The sequence below is a fragment of the Pipistrellus hanaki genome (genome assembly GCF_964339955.1).
Source record: "Pipistrellus hanaki genome assembly, chromosome: 1".
NCBI classification, from domain to species: Eukaryota; Metazoa; Chordata; class Mammalia; order Chiroptera; family Vespertilionidae; genus Pipistrellus; species Pipistrellus hanaki.
In genome coordinates, this window is record NC_140503.1 from 209,349,876 (window position 1) to 209,369,118 (window position 19,243).

Consider the following 19,243-nt stretch of genomic DNA (forward strand, 5'->3'; position numbering starts at 1 on the left):
GCGCCCCGCGGGGCACTACGGCTCCCAGAAGTCCCCGCGCAGAGCGGAAGCGGAGCGCCGGAAGAGCGTGGCCTCCTGGGAGTTGTAGTCCGCCTACTGGCGAGTAGTCTGAGCCCGAGGTGTCTCTCAGTGCTCGGCTCAGTTATCGCGACACCAGGGCGGGGGCGGCTCCCTGTCCCGGCACGTGTCTCCGGAAGGGATCCGCTCTCCGCCGGCTGCGCTAGGCCGTGGGCTCGCTCCTCCGGGTCTCGCAGGCCGTGCGGAGTCGAGCGCCTAGGGGTGCGGCGAGAGTTGGCCATGGGGAAGGCCAGGGCGACCGGGGCGCGCCCCAAGGCCCCCGGAGCCCCGGCAGGAGCGCGGGGCGGCCGGGCCAGGCCCAACCCCAACCCGTTCGAAGTGAAAGTCAACAGGCAGAAGTTTCAGGTTCTGGGCAGGAAGACGCGCCACGACGTGGGGCAGCCCGGGGTGTCGCGCGCGCGGGCCATCCAGAAGGTAAGGGCGGTGCCACCCCCTCGGGTGGCCGTTTCCTGCCAGCGACCCCTCACTCCCCGCCTGGCCGCGGGACCCCGCTCGGGGACCACCACGCTCCCCAGCGCGGCTTTCCCTGCTCTTCCCTGCCCGTGCTGGAGCCACTCTGGCTTGCCCGTGGTATGCTATTTCTCTGTGCCTCGGTTTCCTCGTCTGTAAAATGGAGATCATAGCAATACCTACATCCTGGGTAGCTGGGAAGGTCCAGCTGTGTGCATTGACGTCCTGGGGACAGCGCGGGCACAGCTGGACGGCGTCCGTGTACTTGTCCTCCATCAGTTGGACCGCGTTCCTCTTCGTGCCTCTGCGTGTGCGTGGGCTGGCCTGACCTTCCCCTGGTGTGACCCCTTTTCCATGCTGCTCTGCTGCTGGCATCTGCCAGACTGTGGCTCTCCTGGCTTAGGGACCGCGGCCTTGTCCTCACAGGCCAGGGGCTCCCACAGGATGCGCAGTGGGTGCTTGATGCTCCCGCTCCCTGGAAGCACACCGCTCGTCCCTTGCCGGGGAGGGGACAGGCCTGCCGTGGGACGTGCCGCCCGGAGTGTGCTGCACCTTTCACGGCCCGGGGCGCCCTGTGGTTTCTGGGGCCGCTGGCCTGTTGAGCAGTAGTCTGGCCGCTGAGGAAGACACATCAGCAGGCTGGCGGAAAAGGCCCAGGAGGACAATGAGTTTCCTCACCTGTACAGCGGCCAGGGGCGGGGCTTGCACCCAGTTCCCTGTCTGTGAAGCCTTGATGCTCCACGGAGCACTTCCATGAAGTCTGTCCTGGCTGCTGGGAAGTCAGATGAGTAAAGACGGCCTTGGCCTCCAGGGGCACACGTCTGTCTTCTGTCCCCGTGTGCGGCCAGTGGGTCTCCTATCGGAATCCGGTGTGGGAACAGCAGGCAAGACTTCCCATGGGGTCCCCGGCCCCAGGGCTCACCCGGCAGGCGTGGGGGGCCGGAGCGTGTGGGCTCCGACACAAACACGTTTGTGTTCGCTTGTGCCTCCGATTCCTTATTTCTGAGGTGGGACCCTGACAGCCTCGGGGCGGCTGTGAGGGCGGGTGGATGTGCACCGGGCACAGCGGGGTCCTTAAATGCCAGCTCTCTGACCGTCTCAGCTCGCCGCCCACAGGCGCCTTCACCATCTGGACCTGGCCTGTTGTCCTTGTTTTGCCTTTTGCAACTTAGGTTGTCCAAAAAGACCTGTTTTATCCCCCAGATCTCCCAGAGGTGCCCAAGCCACCACTCTGACCTGTCCCAAACCCCCCTCCTTCCCCCCCAGATTCCAGGAGGTGCTCACACCACTAGCAGGTCCTCCCTCTGCCGGGGACAGCTGGCCTGGAGGGCACTCAGCTGCTTCCTCCGAATCCCCCAGGGCTTCGCCCACAAGACAAACTTAGGTATTAGAAGGAGCCAGAACCTTGTGCTTGGGGGCTCACCATGGCTGCCCATGTGGGGGAACGTCCCGGAGCATGTCTGGCAGGGCAGGCTGTCCAGTTGGGTTAAATGCAGAGGGCAGTGGCCGGCAAGGCAGGCTTGTGTGACGGTCCCTGGGAGTGAATGGGCTGTCCCGACAAGGAGTCCTGTAGCTGGGACCCAGCGCAGACGCAGTGCTTACCACTCACAGCCTCCCCTGCACGGCCCGCTGCTTCTAGGGCTTGGCAGCCTGAGTCAGGACCACCCTGGCTCCCTCTCGCAGGTGGGGCCGGGCAGGGCCTGGCTCCTCAGCCCCGGCTGGCAGTGGAGCTGATGGGACCTGGTGCCCACACTCCAGGCTGTGCATCCTAGGCTCGTGCCCGCGTCAGTGCGTGGCCACAGAAGTGCTGCAGGTGTTGGGTTGAGGTTACAGGTAAACCGGCAGGCAGGCAGAGTATGGACATGCAAGTAACAGGATTGACTTTGTACAAATAAACGTGTGTCTGTAACAAGCGAGGAGGAAACGTGCTGCCACGGTCTGTGCCCTCACTGTCAAGGTCAGACTTGACCCGAGGCTTCCTGTGGGCTCCTGGTTGGGAATTTCCCTTCCGCTCAGCGGGGGCCTCCGCTCCTCCGGCTTCTGAGCCTGACTGACCTCTGAGTGCTCGGCTCCGCTGCTCCTGAAGCCTCAGGGTCCCCTTGGTCCGAGGAGGCCACGGCCTCCCTCGAGCAGCAGCCCGTTTCCAGCCGGCAGCATGGCCAGCGCAGGGTCACCTTCCGGGCAGGAGAGCGGCCGGGTGTCCCCGGGGAGCGCTCCCAGGGGTGCGGCGCCCAGCGGAGTGCTCTGTCCCAGCGCACCCAGACGCTGCTGAAGGAGTACAAGGAGAGGGACAAGGCCAACGTGTTCGTCGACAAGCGCTTCGGGGAGTACAACAGCAGCCTCAGCGCCGAGGAGAAGATGACGCGGAGGTTCGCTCTGGAGCAGCAGGTGCGGAGGCGGCGGGGTCTCCTGTGGGCACTTGCCCGCTGGTGCCGAGGGCGGGTCTGGAGTCCTGGGCCCAGGCTGGCGAGGCCAGAGGGAAGGGCCTGCCGCAGGCATCGCTGGTGGATCCATACGGCAGCCAGCGGCTCGGCGGGGCTGTGTCCTCGAGTTCTCACTGAAGTGCTGGCTCCAGCTCGGGTGGGTGGACAGCGAGTGGCCGGGGGTCCTTCCCGGTGGGCGAGGCCCGCGGGACGTGCCTGGCCCGCTGACTGGCCAGCCCGGGGTCTGCGTGAATTGAACGCTGCTCCAATGACGCAGACGGTCTGAAAGCCGCCGAGGCTGCCCTGTCAGTCACACAGCAGCAGGGATGAGGGGGTCCCCTGTTCAGTGGATTGGGGTTTAGGAAACTTCCCTCTCCTGTCAGCGGCACCATGAAAAGAGGAACATCTACAACCTAAACGAAGACGAGGAGTTGACGCACTACGGCCAGTCTCTGGCAGACATCGAGAAGCTGAACGACATTGTCGACAGTGACAGCGACCCTGAGGAGCGAGGAACGCTGTCCGGTGAGGGCAGGGCAGGGACAGTGTTTGCTCACCCCGGTCTGGCCGCCTGGCAGAGGGCTGGGTTCCAGTGTCACCGATCATAAAGCTCTGAGAAACCCCACACATGACAGGGTCTCATGTGTGAGCTCCAGAACCTTCAGAAGGTGCCTGGCAGTGCAGGTCAAGACAGCTTCTGTGGCTGAGAAGGCGCCAGCACCCTGACTTTGTTATTCATCCTTCCCCGAGGGTATTTTCCACTGATTTTCAGAGAGTGGAAGGGAGGGGGGCAGAGAGGAACATCGATGTGAGAGAAACACGGATTGGCTGCCTCCGGCATGAACCCCAACCGGGGCTAGGGATCGAGCCTGCAACCCTGCAACATGCCCTTCAGTGGAATCGAACCCGGTACCCTTCAGTCCCAGGCTGACGCTCTGTCCAGAGCACACAGCCAGGGCAGCGCCTTCCTAATTGAACATCAGCCTCCTTCACTATAGCCGGGCGCTCAGAGGGCCAGCGTGAGCCTGGGTGTGACTCTGAGGCGACGGGCGGGCTCACCCTCTGCTTCTGTTCTGTGCAGCTGAGCTGACGGCGGCCCATTTCGGGGGCGGAGAGCAGCCCCACAAGAGGACCGCCCAGCAGCCGGGCCCGGAGGCGGAGAGGCCCAGGTCCCGCAAAGAGCTGATTGAGGAGCTCATCGCCAAGTCCAAGCAGGAGAAGGTGCCCAGCCTGGGAGGGCTCCGTCGCCGCTGGGCCCTGGTTCCCGCGGGCTCGCTGGCCCTGCTTGGGCTCTGGTGTCACTGAGCGCCGGCCGCAGGGGCTCACTGCGGGGGGGTTGGGCGGGCTTTGTTGGGCTGGTTCCAGTGCTGGGGACTGTGGCAGGCTTTGCAGACACCACGGCGTTTGCCAACAGCGAGTAGCTCACGGCAGCAAACCGTGCTTATCGCCGTGGCCCTTGTCCTGCCAGCCCGTGGGTTGGCTCAGTGCCGAGGGCCGGCGGGAGCCGCGGTAATGCTGTGCCTCTGCTCTTCTTCCAGCGGGAGAGGCAGGCCCAGCGGGAAGACGCCCTGGAGCTCACAGAGAAGCTGGACCGTGACTGGAGGGAGATCCAGGGCCTCCTGGCCCGCCGGCCGCCCCAGGCCCAGAGCAGAGCCCAGGAGAAACCCCAGGTGGGCAGGCGGGGCACGCCCAGCGACGGCTCAGACCTGCTCTTTCTCCGCAGAAAAGGGGGCGCAGGTGTCCTGGTCCCGTTTCTGTTGAAGTTTGTCAGGTTACCTGATATTCCACGTCAGGGTAGAAATGGACTAAAAATTACTCCAATACTTATTAAAAGTTAATTAATTTAATCTAAGTTGTTGATTAAGCCGCATGTCTGCCCTAGCTGGTTTGTCTCAATGGTTAGAGCATCCACCTGCGGACTAAAAGGTCCCAGGTTCGATTCCTGGTCAAGGGCACATGCCCAGGTTGCAGACTCAATCCCCAGTAGGGGGCGTGCAGGAGGCAGCCGATAAATGATTCTCTCCCATCATTGATGTTTCTATCTCCCTCTCTCTCTCTCTCTGAAATCAATATAATATGTTTTTAAAAGGCCACCTGTGTTTATGGGGCTGGTTTCTGTGAAACAGCCAGGCTTCCGCCCAGTCGCCAGGCAGCGGCCTCTGAGCCACCTTGCTGCTGTTCCCTCAGCTGAGCTCCAGCAGGGCTCAGTTCTGCAGCAGCAGGGGCGGGAGCAGAGTCCTGCGGGACCGGGCGCGTCCTGGGAGCTGAGCACAGCTTCCTCTGAGGGCAGCCTCAGCCTGGACGGGTGCTGGGAGTGGCCGGCACCGGCTCTTCCGAAAGGGAGACAACGGTGCCCTTCCTCTCCGCAGCCTGACGCCTACGACAGGGCGGTGCGGGAGCTGGGCTTCGAGATGAAGGCGCAGCCGTCGGAGAGGATGAAGACGGAAGAGGAGCTGGCCAAGGAGGAGCAGGAGCGGCTCCGGCGCCTGGAGGTGCGGGCGCGGGGGCGGGGCGTGGCCTGGGCCCGGCCGTGGGCGTGGCCTGTGGGGGCTGCCGTGGCCTTCCCGCCGGCCTTCCCGCCTCGCTGAGGGGCGTGAGCCGCTCCTGGAACCCGTGGACCTTTTGTCTCGTTGGAATTTAAGTGTATTTTACTACAAATACCTTTTTTTAGTAAATCTTTCCCTCTGGTTATGAAAGTAAGAAGTTCAGGTAACACCCCTGCTGGCCCCCACCAGCCCCACCCGTGACCTCTCGGCGCAGGCGGAGCGGGCGCGGAGGATGCTGGGGACGGGCGAGGACCAGGACGGCAAGGCGCCCGCGCACGTGTCTGCGGACGACCTAAACGACGGGTTCGTGCTGGACAAGGACGACCGGCGTCTGCTCTCCTACCAGGTCCGGGCTGCCCCCCCTCAGCGCGCAGGCGCGTGGCCTCTCACACCCTGTGTCCGTCTCGGGCGGGAACTAAATCTGCCCGCGTCCCTGCGGCTCTGCGCTGCGCGTCCACGTGGGCCAGGCGCCGCAGCTGGGCAGACCCTCTCTCCGTCTCCTCTTGCTTCTGCTCGGTTGCTAACAAGTGCTCTGATCGCTGTCCGGGTCCTCACGCCTGTGGGTTCCGTGTCCTGTTCCCAGGACGGAAAGATGAACGTCCAGGAAGAGCAAAGCGGAGAAGCCAGTGACGGTGGGAACTCGGAGGAGGAGGAGGAGGAGGAGGAGGGGGAGGAGGAGGAGGAGGCAGAGGACAGCGGCGGCTCCGACAGCCACTCGGACCTGGAATGCGGAGAGGAGAGCGCGGAGGAGCGTGAGCAGCCAGAGCAGGCGCCGCGGCAGCCGCCCGGGGGCAGGGAAGCGGGCCGCGGTCGGGAAGCTCGGGACACTGCCAGGACAGAGCTGCCATACACGTTCGCAGGTACGCCCTGTCGGTTCCCCAGGTCTCGGGGCCAAGTCCAGCCTGGCGATCCTTCGCCTCGCTGAGGCTGCAGTGGGGGTGGGAGCGGGCGAACGTGCTCTGGCTCAGCCGTGGCCAGCGGGCGAGCGAGTCCTGCCTCTCGGGCGTGGCTGGGGCCTGGCCCGGGCCTGGCTCCCTGGGGCCTGTCATGTGGCCACAGACAGGATGCGGCAGGCACACCGTCTGGAGAAGCGTCTTGGTGCGGTTAAGTGTCAGCCTGTGTGGTGGTCAGGCGGCTGAGGAGAGCAGGGCGGGCCTGGGACCAGGGCACCTGGGAGGGGCCCGAGCCCCATCAGACAGGCCAGTGTCCCTCCAGCACACAGAGGAGCCCGCTCTGGTCAGCAGTCCTGCCTTGTCCTGTGGCTGCAGGTCATTTCCAGGGACGTGGGCTCGCCGTGAGGCTGGCTCCATGGCAGTGGCTCTGACAGGTAGGAGCCGCAGCTACGCTCACGTGGCCCTTCCACCCTCTGTCGGCTGGGCTCACGGCGCCGGGTATGGAGGAAACTCCTCACGAGCCTGTTCTCAGCCCGGCTGCCTCCCCCCTCCCCGGACACGGGGTGCGACGGTACAGCCTGCAGTGAAGGACGTGTTTCCATGGAGAAGGCACGTTGTCTCGCACAGCGAGAAGCAGTGCCACTATGTGGTTCGGGTCTGCGTCTGGCCGTTCTCCTGCTGGACGGTGAGTGCCAGTGTGTGTTCGGCAGCTCCCGAGTCTTCCGAGGACCTCAGGGCTTTGCTGACGGGGAGGTCCGTGGAGGAGCAGCTGCTGGTGGTGGAGAGGATCCAGAAGTGCCACCACCCCAGCCTCGCCGTGGGCAACAAGGCAAAGTTAGAGGTACGCTGGCGACGGGGCGGTGGGGTCAGTGCTGGGCGCACCGGGCCGTCCCCGGGCTGCGTCACCGGGTGCGCCTGGCCCTGTGGCTGCTGCCGGGTTGGGGGCGGGGCTGGAGCCCGCGGCGGGCCTGGAGGAGGCCCCACCGGGGCCCTCCTGTCCCGAGAGATGGCCTCCTGTGAGCAGCCCGGCCAGCCCCTCGGGGAAGTCGGTGACGCGCCTCCTCCCTCTGAGGAAGGTGCGGGGTGCCTGCTGCCTCCACCAGCCAGAGGGGCAGTGCTGTCTGCCCCGGTCCATTCGGGGTCAGCACTCAGCTGCTCCCCTCCCCACCCCCAGAAACTGTTCGGCTTCCTCCTGGAATACGTCGGAGAACTGGCTGCAGAGGACCCCCCAGACCTCAGAGTGATTGACAGGCTGGTTGTGTGAGTAGAACGGTGGCGTGGGCGGGCTGACCAGCTTGGTCCTGGTTAGAGCCGTAGTGCATGGGGGTCATAGGTCAACCGGCTGGTAAACAGGACACAGGTGCTCGGGCCCCAGAGCCGGGCGTGTCCGCAGCGCAGAGTGACGGGGAGGTCTGTTCCCGGCACTGAATGGCTGACTCGCTTTGGTTCTCCAGCGACCCATCACTCTGCTGGGGTGGTGGTGTCTGGAGCACGTGGTATGGGCAGGCTCCTGTGACCTGGGCTCTGGTTAGAAGCATGTCCCTCTTGTCCACCTGGCCCTGCGGTGGCTGGGGCAGGCGTGGGGTCTCCCACGTGGGAGCTCAGTGAGAGCGTGGTCAGCGGCCTCTGCCATGTCAGGTCAGGTGAGGGGTCGCAGTTTGTGGGGAAGCCCCAGAGCCGGTCAGCCAGGCGGGCACGTGGGACGTGCTCCCCCTGCAAACAGCGTGGTCAGAGGGCGGTTACGGAGCTGATCACAGGAGGCACGTGGCTCCCCCCGCAGCCAGGCCGCCGTCCGAGGGGTGGGTCCCCCGCCTCTGGCTCCAGCCCCCGCCCACAGTGACGCACCGGCGGGGCCCGGGAGGAGGTCCGCCTTCCCGCCGGAGCCTGCACCGACCTGTGTTTCTGACCAACAGGCCGCTGTACAACCTCTGCCAGATGTTTCCTGAAGCCGCGAGCGAGTCCGTGCGGTTTGTGCTCCGAGACGCCATGCACGAGATGGAAGGGGTGATCGAGGCCAAGGGCCGGGCCGCGTTCCCGGGGCTGGACGTGGTAAGCGGGGCTCGGGCCCCAGGCCGGGCCTGCTGCTGCCAAGAGCCCCGTCTGTCCGGCTCCCACAGCCACCAGCCCGCGGGGCTCTGCAGGCCGTCCCCTCGGGGGCCTGGACGGTCCGGCCGGTGACGGTGACCTGACACGTGTTCGTCAGAGAGCGTGTGTGAACGGGCACATTCAGTCTTCACGGCAGAGGCTTAAGGCAGGAAGGAACGGCTTTCAGGGAGACCACGCCGAGGGCTGGCGTCGCTCCGTGTCTGTGCCACTCGGGACACGACAGTTTGGGAAGCTGTGGCGGCTGTCAGTGGTAGTGAGTCTCACTCAGTTACTCCGTTCTCTGGACTCTGTGCTGGAAGGGCTGAGCCACGGGCAGCAGAAACTTAAACACAGGACCTGTGGCTCATCATTGGTGGCTCTCACAGGCTCCCCAGGAGGGTCTGAGCCCGTGCCCGTGGCGCTGCTGGTGACTTCGTTCTGTGAGCCTCACCCAGTTTCCATTTCTCACGGCCGCTCTGGTGGTTCCTGGAGCCCTGGCCAGGGAGACCCCGTCTGCCCCCTCGGAGCCTCTTTCTAGCGGAGTATTGGGGGCCAGTAGCAGGCCTAGCAGGCTGCCTGGTCTTCCGCCCGCCCCTTCGTGCGAGCTGCGGGCCTGGCCTCCTGTCGGGAAGGGGTGCCCATGGCGGGTGCTGGAGCGGTGCCTGCCCCGTGGCCGCTGAGAGGCCCCGCTTGTCGCCTAAGACAAAACGTGCTTCTTGGGAGCATGCAGGAGGCGGTAAGGCTCCCCCTCCCCGGACTTGGCTGCCAGGGGTGCCCACCCGGCGCCCCACCTGCTCGGACACGTTTGCAGTCCCCCTGCGCCTGTCAGTCACCAATGCTGATGCCAGGGCAGACCGGGAGCTGCCAGGAAACACTGCCGAGAGGGCGGGCTGTGGTCAGAGCCTTGTGCCCCGACGAGCCGAGGGCCGGGACTCAGCTGGGGACGGCGGAGCCCAGGAGAGCGTTTAGGGAACGGCCTGCCGCCCTCGGTCTCCTCGGCTGTGCCGGGGGACGCTGCCGGTCCTGAGAGGTGGACTCGGCTTGTGGTCCGTCCCCGGGTGTGTGAGGCTGGCCCAGGAAGGCTGCTTCCCTCCGGGCAGGGCGCCGAGAGCCTGGGGCTGCTGCCCTGAGCCTTGGGGCCTAAAAGGCAGTGGGTGCGGTCAGCGTGACCTCTGCCCAGCCGTGGGCTCGATGCTCAGGACGGCCGGCTGGGACAGGGCAGCCTCCTCCTGGGCCCTCCAGCCGCCACGTTCCAGAGGAGCCCGGGAGCGGGGTGACAGCCGCCGTGGGGGCCCTGCCCTGGCCCCGAGCCCGCAGCACGGGGGCCCAGGGGCGCCTCCGCTCTGACCGGGGCCAGACGTTCTGCTCCTGCCCCGTGTCTGGGCGGGACTCGAAACGTCCTCGATGGTTAACCTTTGTGGGTCCGCTTTCCTTGCAGCTCGTTTATTTGAAAATTGCTGGGCTGCTGTTTCCAACCTCTGACCTCTGGCACCCCGTGGTGACGCCCGCGCTGGTGTGCCTGAGCCAGCTGCTCACCAAGGTACGTCCTGCCAGAGCCGGGCGAGGGGCCCAGGGACACGCGGTCCGGCGGGGCAGCAGCTCCCCGAAAGGGCCCGTGGGGAGGCGTTGGAGCCGCGGTCAGAAATGCCCGCTCCCCAGTACCTGCTTCAGCCGCCCCGGCGGGAGTGGGCTGACCCAGAAAACCCCTTCCCAGGTCTGATAGGGTCCTGGGCCCCTTTTGGCTTAACATGTCCAAACTTCCTTTTTCCGGGCCGGGTCTGGGCCGGGCTCACGCGGACTCGCCCTCAGCTGGGGAGCAGGTGGTCGGCGTCCAGACCGCGTCCTGACCGGCGCTGGGCTGTCCCTCTGCAGTGCCCTGTGCTGTCCCTCGCGGACGCGGTGAAGGGCCTGTTCGTGTGCTGCGTGTTCCTGGACTACGTGTCCCTGTCGCAGAGGTTCATCCCCGAGCTGGTCAACTTCCTCCTGGGCGTCCTGTACATGGCAGCTCCCAACCAGCTGGGCCCAGGTGCGCTGGGGCTCGGGCAGGCCTTGTGCTGGGACTAAAGCTGAAAGGATTCATCCTCCCGGCCATGTGGGACATGGAAGAGCGGGCAGAAGAGACATCTGAAGCCGCCCGCCCATCGCCCAGAGGAACACCCTCTGCTGGGCATGGGGTGGGGGTGGTGGAGAGTGAGCCCTGACCCTCAGGCCCTGTCCTGTCCCCTTGGAATCCAGGCTACACGCTGGTGCCCCCTTTCAGGCCTCGGGGGAAGCACTCGGAGCTGCTCGTGGTGTCTGACGAGGGGGACGCGGCCACGTGGCAGAGGGCGAGCCTGTCCCTCCGCTGGGCGAGCGCCCGGCCCACCCAGACCGAGACGGAGGCCAACCACACCCGGTACGTGCGGTCCGGCGCCACCCAGGGCCCACACCTCAGCTGCCCACGGCATCTCCGTGGTGCCGGGATCTTGTGTGGAGAAGCTGTTAGGTCTAACCATTGACCTTACAAAGCACAGGGCACAAGGCTTGCAAAAACCAGTTCGTTTATTCCCTAACGATTGCCGTGCGGGAGCAGCAGGGGGAAAACTAACCTCCCGGCCTGCGGCTGTCTGCACAGCAGCCCAGGCGGGGGCCCAGGCTGGTTCCCGCCGCAGCCAGGGGCCCAGCACCCGCAGTCGCGGGGGCCACCCAGCAGGCGGGAGGCGGTGCCACGGGGCTGGGCTTAGCACGTTTCCCTGGGGGAGAGGCTGCGCACTTTCCTCAGCCTGCGGCCACCTGTCCGTCCGAGACCTGATGGCACTGCTCCCGGCAAAGCCTCCCGCGGCATTGCTGTCAGAACGCGCTGCTCGGCCTGCGGGCAGTGCTTCACCCACCCGGGGCCGCTCCCGGGCCGCCGCCTCCCCGGCCTGCGCTCCCCGCGCCGCCGCGGCTGGGGAACCTGGTTGGCCGCGGCCCGCGGGGTTCAGCGTTGAGTATTGGCCGTTGCCTGTCGCCCTGAAGTTGCTGTCGCCCGCAGGCTGTCCTGCCTGGCCGTGTGCCTGGCCCTGGTGAGGCGCTGTGTGTGCCTGTACGGCGCACTGCCCGCCTTCCACGACCTCATGCGGCCGCTCCGAGCCCTCCTGGCGCAGCACCTGGCCGGCGGCCACCCCCCTGAGCTGCAGGTGAGGCTCCCAGGGCGAGGCCCGGCTCAGCCTTCCCGGGACGGGCCTGTCAGCGGCACTTTGGTCCTTGGCTGCACCCTGCAAATCAAGGGCACTCACCATGTTTGTGAATGAGGAGCTAAGTCAGTGCTGGGGACCCCGAGAAAGAGCTGCTGCTGCCCGAGGCTGACGGGTGTAAGCCGAGAACTGTCACATCACCTCCCCACTGCCCACCGGGCCAGGTGCCCGGCACTCCCGGCCACGTGCCAGCCGCCTCCTTGGGGACTGCGTTCTGCAGCACGGCCACCCCAGCACGTGCTGTGGCATCTGCCCCAGGAGGTGGCCTGAGAGGACACCCTGTCCCCTGCAGGAGGCTGCTGGGGTGGCTCGTCCCTTAGTTGAAGCACGCCCTGGCTCTGCCCTGCGGATGGGGGGTGAGGGGGCTCGGGAGCACTGCACTCGTACCTGCGCGTGGTCCTCAGAAGGGACCTCCAGGCGGCCAGGGCTGTGCCTGCGGAGCAGGAAGCCTGCCTTCCGGGACCACTGCGTGGGGGAGGCAGGAACGCACGGCAGCAGGCTGGCTTCTGAGAGCTCGTTGGAGCTCGGTCAGCTCCTGGAAGGCCAGGACGCAGGTGCTCCTGTTGGAAAGAATGTGGCCTCAGATCACAAAGCCCGGTCCTGCTGCGTACTCCCTGGGAAAGAACCGTCCTGGCTCGGGGCTGGCAGCACAGGCTGCCTGGCAGAGCCCCGCCCCCACCAGCAAGGTGCCGCTTCCGGCAGGGCCTCCCGCCTGTGAGCACAGGTGGAGCCTTCTCCTGCTAAGGGCACATGGCCATCATTCCCGGGCCACACGGCATCAGCTTAGAACCACCTGCTCTGTCTGTCAGACACTTCATAGCTCACCCTGGTGCCTCGGCAGGGCCAGGCCAGGCGATTTCTGTGTCTCGTATGATTGCTCACCCCGTTCCTCAGGGAGGAGGGCAGGCCTGGGCGGGGTGGGCAGGCCCCTCCCTCCGCCTCTGAGGCTGCACAGCCTCCCAGAGGAGCTGGAGAGGCACCTGGGCCGGCAGCACGTTTCCTGGCAGGAGCTGTGTCGGAGCGCCCTGGCCGACATGGAGGCCCAGGAGAGGCGCTACCAGCCCCTGGTCTGCGAGAGGAGCAAGCCTGTGCCCCTGAAGCTGTTCACCCCCCGGCTGGTCAAAGTGTGAGTGCAGCCCCTCCACAGGGCCCTCCGTGGAGCCCAAAATGGCACCCTACCCCCAGGGGTCAGGTGTGGGTGCGGGCCCACCTGCAGTCCTGGGCCTGACTCCGGCTCTGCTCTAGGCTGGAGTTTGGGAGGAAGCAGGGCAGCACGAAGGAGGAGCAGGAGCGGAAGAGGCTGATCCACAAGCACCGGCGGGAGTTCAAGGGCGCGGTGCGGGAGATCCGCAAGGACAACCAGTTCCTGGCCCGGATGCAGCTCTCGGAGATCATGGAACGGTGAGGCCGCCCCATGGGCTGTGGGCCGTGGGCCGTGGGCCGTGGGCGGGGAGCCGGCGGCTGCCTCCCTGCGCGCCCTGCGCCCTGTCCTCCAGGGCTAACCCGGCCTCTCCTCTCAGGGACGCCGAGAGGAAGCGCAGGGTGAAGCAGCTTTTCAACAGCCTGGCCGAGCAGGAGGGCGAGTGGAAGGCTCTGAAGAGGAAAAAGTTCAAAAAATAAATGGTGGTGTCCTGTCTCCTGGACTTCTGTTCCCGTTTCAGCGTCTCCTGAACGCGCTCTGAGAGCCCGTGCTGTGAACTACATGGGTCCATCGGGTTCAGACCAGCCTGTCAGTCAGTCTGGGCTGAGGGGACTGGCGGTCGTTTTTATCTGGCTGTCGTTTTTGCCTTTGTGAATAGAATGCAGTGTTGTTTCACATTATAAACTATATTTTCAAAGTAAATAAGTCTTCGAACAGTCTAGAAATCAGAGAAGAAAGAAAACCCCCTCAACCGGCAGTCCCGAGGTTAGTCTGCCTGGCGCTGAGCGCTGAGCGCTGGGACGCCGCACTGACCCCTGGAGCTGAAGGTTAGGGCTGGGTGGGTTGGAAGACATGGAGTTTATGGTTAAGGTCACAGACCTGCAAGTTAAACAAAGAGCAGCGTTCTCGCCCCCTCACTACCAGGAGCTTCCTGAGAACGCAGACTGCGGTGCTGCTGGCTGGCCCCACGGGCTTGGCCAGGAGTGAGAGCACCTGAGGGGCCGGGAGGGCTGTTCTCAGCGTTTCCATAGGAACACGAGCTCCGCCGCCCTCTGATGGGAGGGTGCTGAGGCAGTGACCTGTCCCTGGTGAATGTCAGGCTACAAAAGGGAGCAGGGCTCAGCCGGGAGCTCGGCCAAAGACACCTCGGGGGACGGGCAGTCTGGGGGAAGAGCTAGTGGGTTTCCATCTGTTACAGGTGGAACGGCTGCACATGAGGAGTAAGTGAAACTGCTATTTTCCTGATTTGGCTATCCTATACAATAAAGGATAATATGCAAACTAACTGCACGATGGGACAGCCAGTGGCTGTGGTGCACTGGCCACCCGGCAATGCGCCAAGGACGTCCACTCGGACTTCCAGGGCGGGGGGTGGGGGGGGCAGGCCCAGGTGAGGACCCGCCCCAGTGCACCAGGGTTAGTATAAAGGGGGTGTGGTTGATGGCACGGTGGGGCTGCAGCACCTGTTGGCCTGGAAGAACTTCAGGTCCTAGAATCCCCTCCCACTTGTTTACGGTTGGGGTTGGCCACACGGGGGCGTGCGAGGCGCGTGTCCAGAGCTGCTCGGGCTGCCCCGGCTGCCCCGGGGCCGAGTGCTTGCGCCCCCGCGAGGGCACCGCTCCCGCCCCCGCCGCCCCCTGGGGCCCGTGGGCGTCACTGGTCGCTGCGGCCTGACCTCCGTCCCTTCGTCCTCACCTGCCGGCGCCGGGGCTTCAGACTCAGCACCCGATGCAGAAGGAACGGTCCCGCCGAGCCTGTGTGGTCACACCCACGGGCCGTGCACACGCGCCGCGATGTCCGCCCAAGCCCGGCGCTGCCCAAGGTGACGGCTCGTCTCAGGCCCCGAAGCGGGACGCCCCACGGCCCCGCCGGCGGAGGACCCGCAGCCCAGGCCCTCGGGAGGGCGGGTTGCCCCTCGGGCAGAGGGAGGGGCGGATGGACCAGCCCCGCCAGCCGTCAGCAAGCGCCGGGCAAGGGTCCGGGCCGCGACCAGCGTGCGCCCTGCGGGGAGGCCCAGCGGCCGGAGTCGGCGGGGTCAGTGGTCGCCGCCCGCAGCCGAGCGCCCGGACCGACCGCAGGCAGCCGGGCGGCGGGCGGCGGGCAGCGGCCACTCGCAGGCAGAGACTGACAGCCGCACAGACCGCGCCGCCCGGAAGGAGAAGGGCGTCTGTACGTCACTTCCGGGGCGGGCTGGTGGGCGGGGCTGCGACCCGCCCCGCCCCAGCGGCGTGCCTGGCGGTCCTTTCCGCATCCCTCGGTCCAGCGGCCTTTGGTCCGTCTGTTCATCCCGTCGCGGCCGTGGCAGGTGCGGGCGGGGTCCCGGAGTCCGGGGAGGCGAGCCCGGACGGGGCGGGGCGGGCGGGGGCTGTGTTCTCCCTCTGGGCGCAGGGACCCTCCCCGCGTCCGCCCGGGCCTCAGAGGTCCCGCCCTCCTCCGGCCTCAGTTTCCCTTCCCGCTCCACACGAGGACGCGGGGGCGGCTGCGTGGGAGCGGTGCCGCCCGTGGCCGCGATGCCTCCACCCCCGGCCCTTGGGACGGTTGGCCTCGGTGGCTGCGGTTTCCTTGCGCAACCTCCGCTGCCCCAGGGGAGGCGCACCGAGGGGCCCAGTCTGCGGTGATGGGGGCCCCAGGAGGGTGGGCAGGCACACCCTTTAGGGTGCTCACTAGGGTGTTGGGAGCCTGGCAGGGGCAGGAGGACTCAGTTTCCCCCTTGGTAGGGTAGGTGTCGGGGCTGTGGTAACAGACCGCCACATCTCCCTCCCCACGGGATCGGAGCGCCCTCATCATGGACTCCGGAGCTGGTGGGAGCTGCACCCCGCGCCCACCCATCCGCCAGCAGCCGGCGTCCGAGACCCGCGTGGTCACTGTGGTCTTCCTGGGCCTCCTGCTGGACCTCCTGGCCTTCACTCTGCTGCTGCCCCTGCTGCCCGGGCTGCTGGAGAGCCACAGCCGTGCCCATGTGAGCCACTCCTCACCCCTCCACCCGATGCCTGACCCACGGTGGGTGCCCACTCCCCGGCTCTCATGCTCCCTGTCCCCCAGGACCCTCTCTATGGCTCCTGGCAGCGAGGGGTGGACTGGTTTGCTGCAGCCATCGGGATGCCTGCAGAGAAGAGATACAACAGCGTCCTGTTCGGAGGTGCGGCCCTGAGCCCCAGGCTGGAGCCCCTGGTCCTATCTTCCTGGCCCCTCTGTCTTCCCTCCCCGGCTCCCATCAGCCAGGTCCTCCCTCCTCCACACCCCCTTCCTCCCGCACCATCTGCTCCCCCTCAGTGTCCACTCCATCATAGACACCGTGGCTGAGGCCCATGGCCCCGGAGTGCTGGGCCAGGTGAGCAGGCCCTTGGGGACGGAGACGGAGGTGTGTGACCCTGACTCTGTCTCCTGCAGGTCTCATTGGCTCCGTCTTCTCAGCCCTGCAGTTCCTCTGGACACCGCTCACGGGGGCCGTCTCCGACTGCCTGGGGAGGCGCCCGGTGATGCTGCTGTCGCTGGTACGGGTGCCTCTGGGGTGGTACCTGAGGGGCCAGCACTTCTGTGTCTAAGCCAGGCTCTGGGGACACTGGGGACACAAGCCCTTGGGTGCTGCAGAGCAGGGTAGGGACCCAGGGGTGCTATGGGCCCCAGTCAGCCTCTCCTGGCCTGAGGTGACCGCACATCCCCTTGGCTCCTGCTCCGACAGGCAGGTCTGGTCACCTCGTACGCCGTGTGGGCCTCTTCGGAGAGCTTCGCCGCCTTCCTGGCCTCCAGGGTGATTGGCGGCATCAGCAAGGGGAACGTCAGCCTCTCCACAGCTATCGTGGCTGACCTGGGCTCTCCGCCCGCCCGCAACAGAGGCATGGTGGGTGCACGTGCTGGGGTGGAGGGCCAGGAGGGGCTGGGGCCTGGCCTCCCTCCGGACTCGGTGGCTTCTCCCCAGGCAGTCATCGGAGTGGCCTTCTCGCTGGGCTTCACGCTGGGCCCCCTGCTGGGCGCCTGCCTCCCGCTGCAGCTGGCACCCTGGCTCGCCCTGCTCTTCGCCGTCTCCGACCTCCTGTTTCTCTTCTGCTTCCTGCCGGAGACCCTGCCCCCAGAGAAGCGGGTACGGAGGAACCCAGAAACTACCAACAGGTCCCGGCCCTGGGGCTTCAGTTCCCAGGGCCTGCAGGGAGCCAGTCCCTGGTGCCAGGGGAGCCAATCCTGGGTGCCAGGGGAGGCTGGACAGTCCTCTCCTGGTGTCCAGAGGCTCTTGGGGACACTGCCTCCTGGGGTCCCTGTGCTTCCCAGCCCCTGCCTCTAAGGCCTGGCAGATGGGGTGGAGGGTGGCATGGAGACCAGGCTGCCGGTCATGCCCCTCCCCGGCCGCTCTGCCTAGGGATGCCCCCAGACGGCCAGCAGCCTCTCCAGTTCTGCCCCCTCCAGGCTCCCTCCCTTACCCTGGGCTTCCGAGCTGCTGCCGACCTGCTCAGCCCCGTGGCGCTGCTGCACTTCTCCGCGGTGGCCCGCGGCCAGGACCCGCCCACTGGAGACAGTAAGGAGCGGCCCCTCGGAGCGGGGGCTCCACAGGCTGCTGTTGGCGGTGGACCCTCATGCCCTCGCCCGCTGCCCCCAGGGCTCAGCCACCTGCGCCGCCTGGGCCTGGTCTACTTCCTCTACCTCTTCCTGTTCTCCGGCCTGGAGTACACGCTGAGCTTCCTCACGCACCAGTGCTTCCAGTTCAGCAGGTGGGAGTGCGGGCCCTACGGGACCCCACCAGCACGCCCTGCCTCTCCCCAGCCCCGGGCCCAGCCTAGGAACCGGGTGGGAGGGTTGTCAGTGGGTCCTCTGGCTCCGCTTGGCAGAGCAGGGCGCTAAGGCTCCGCCCTCCCAGCATGCAGCAGGGGAAGATGTTTTTCTTCATCGGCCTCACCATGGCCACCATCCAGGGCACCTACGCCCGGCGGATTAGCCCCGGCGGGGAAATTGCAGCTGTGAAACGGGTATGGGGCTCCCCTGGAGGGGGAGGTGTCTCCTGAGCTCCGCTGGACGCGGCAGGAGTGGGGCCTGAGGTCCACTGTCCCGCTGCAGGCCATCCTGCTGCTGGTCCCCGCCTTCCTTCTCATCGGCTGGGGGCGGTCGCTGCCTGTGCTGGGCCTGGGGCTGCTGCTCTACTCCTTCGGTGAGTGGGCCTGCCAGGGCCTGGGGGGTGGGGGGCGCAGGGGGCTGGTGGCCACAGACCCCTCCAGGTCAGAGCCATCTCTCCTGGGGTGACGCTGCTCCCTCATGTCCCGTCAGCTGCTGCAGTCGTGGTGCCCTGCCTGTCCTCCGTGGTTGCCGGCTATGGTGAGAGGCCCTTCCCAACCAAGGCCACTGGGGTGGGAAGAAGCCAGCAGGCACCTCAGGGCCCCTCCTTCTCCCCTACAGGCTCGCCTGGGCAGAAGGGCACAGTCATGGGCACGCTGCGGAGTCTGGGTGCCCTGGCCAGGGCGTTGGGGCCCATGGTGGCCGCCTCAGGTGAGGCTGTGGGGCACGTGATGTGCCCTGGGGAGCCAGGCCTCGGGGGCTGCTGGGTCTTGGCGGGGGCCTCCCTCAGCTGCCTAGCTGGCTCCTGCCTCCTTTGTTCTGGCCACTTAACCCCGTAGCTCAGTCCTCCCACTTGGGGGGTTGGGGGGGGAGAGGGTGCGGCCGGCCCACGTCATTGCTTGGCTCTCTCCCTCCAGTGTACTGGCTGATCGGGGCTCCGACCTGCTTCACCGCGTGCTCAGGGCTCTTCCTGCTCCCCTTCCTCCTCCTGCGGCCCCTGCGGCCCCCAGCACAGTCACTCAAGGCCGAGTAGCAGAGCCCGCCCAGCCAGGCCGGAGGAGCTGAGGCAGGAAGTCAGAGTCAGAGGCCAGGCCAGGCCCACCCTCCTTCCTCCTGGGCCCAGACAGGGAGTCCAGGGCCTGCAGCCCAGGAGGCGCTCACAGCCTTCCTCCCACTGGACGGGAGGCCCTGCCTGGTGCACACAGCAGGGTCCCGGACTCCAGATCTTTCCAGGCTTCCGGTTTGCTTGTTTTTCACTCTGGAGAACAGGCTGTCAGCCAGGCGTGTCTGGATGACAAAATAAAGCAGCTGTTTTATACCAAGTGCCTCCTTCAGTACACAGCGTCCCTCGGCCGCCACCACACCCAGCTCCACTGACCACACACTGTTCCCCCCTGCACATGGGGGGTGGAGCCAGGCGCAGGGCCCTCCCAGAGGTCAGCACTGGCAGGTGACCCCTGGCGGATGGAGGGAGTCTTCTGCTGGGCTGTCCCTGCCACAGATCCTGGCCCCTCCTGGCTGGCTGCAAGGCCCCACAGCCCTGGGAGGTACAGGCTGCAGAGGCAGGGCAGCTCTGGCTTAGACGGTCCTCCCAATCCAAAGTGGCAAATGGTGTCTCAAGAAATAAGACACTTTGGGGTCTCTTGGGGGA

At 66.4% G+C, this 19,243-nt stretch overlaps 2 protein-coding genes across 3 annotated transcripts; both read left to right on the top strand.

Moving 5' to 3' along the window:
* The first annotated feature begins 172 nt into the window (after positions 1-172).
* NOP14 (NOP14 nucleolar protein) lies at positions 173-13,326 on the top strand. The gene is made up of 18 exons (XM_084905618.1): positions 173-492; positions 2,782-2,916; positions 3,335-3,476; positions 4,033-4,172; positions 4,490-4,621; positions 5,321-5,443; positions 5,712-5,843; positions 6,081-6,357; positions 7,101-7,231; positions 7,565-7,650; positions 8,304-8,439; positions 9,914-10,015; positions 10,348-10,501; positions 10,711-10,870; positions 11,489-11,633; positions 12,698-12,816; positions 12,936-13,091; positions 13,211-13,326. Exons 1-18 carry the CDS (start codon positions 298-300, stop codon positions 13,308-13,310), a joined length of 2,565 nt encoding a protein of 854 aa, XP_084761744.1. The 5' UTR covers positions 173-297; the 3' UTR covers positions 13,311-13,326.
* Positions 13,327-15,000: 1,674 nt separating this feature from the next.
* On the top strand, positions 15,001-18,914 carry MFSD10 (major facilitator superfamily domain containing 10). Of its 2 annotated transcripts, none has more exons than XM_084863802.1 (13): positions 15,001-15,136; positions 15,554-15,790; positions 15,874-15,970; positions 16,222-16,325; positions 16,514-16,672; positions 16,751-16,912; positions 17,233-17,341; positions 17,423-17,534; positions 17,657-17,789; positions 17,878-17,968; positions 18,085-18,132; positions 18,214-18,303; positions 18,510-18,914. In XM_084863802.1, the coding sequence occupies exons 2-13, from the start codon at positions 15,617-15,619 to the stop codon at positions 18,623-18,625; spliced, it is 1,395 nt and encodes a 464-aa protein (XP_084719928.1). In that variant the 5' UTR covers positions 15,001-15,136; positions 15,554-15,616; the 3' UTR covers positions 18,626-18,914. The 2 variants fall into 2 exon arrangements, with proteins under 2 accessions (XP_084719928.1, XP_084719929.1); XM_084863803.1 differs by having other exon boundaries at positions 15,002-15,136; positions 17,681-17,789.
* The last annotated feature ends 329 nt before the right edge of the window (positions 18,915-19,243 follow it).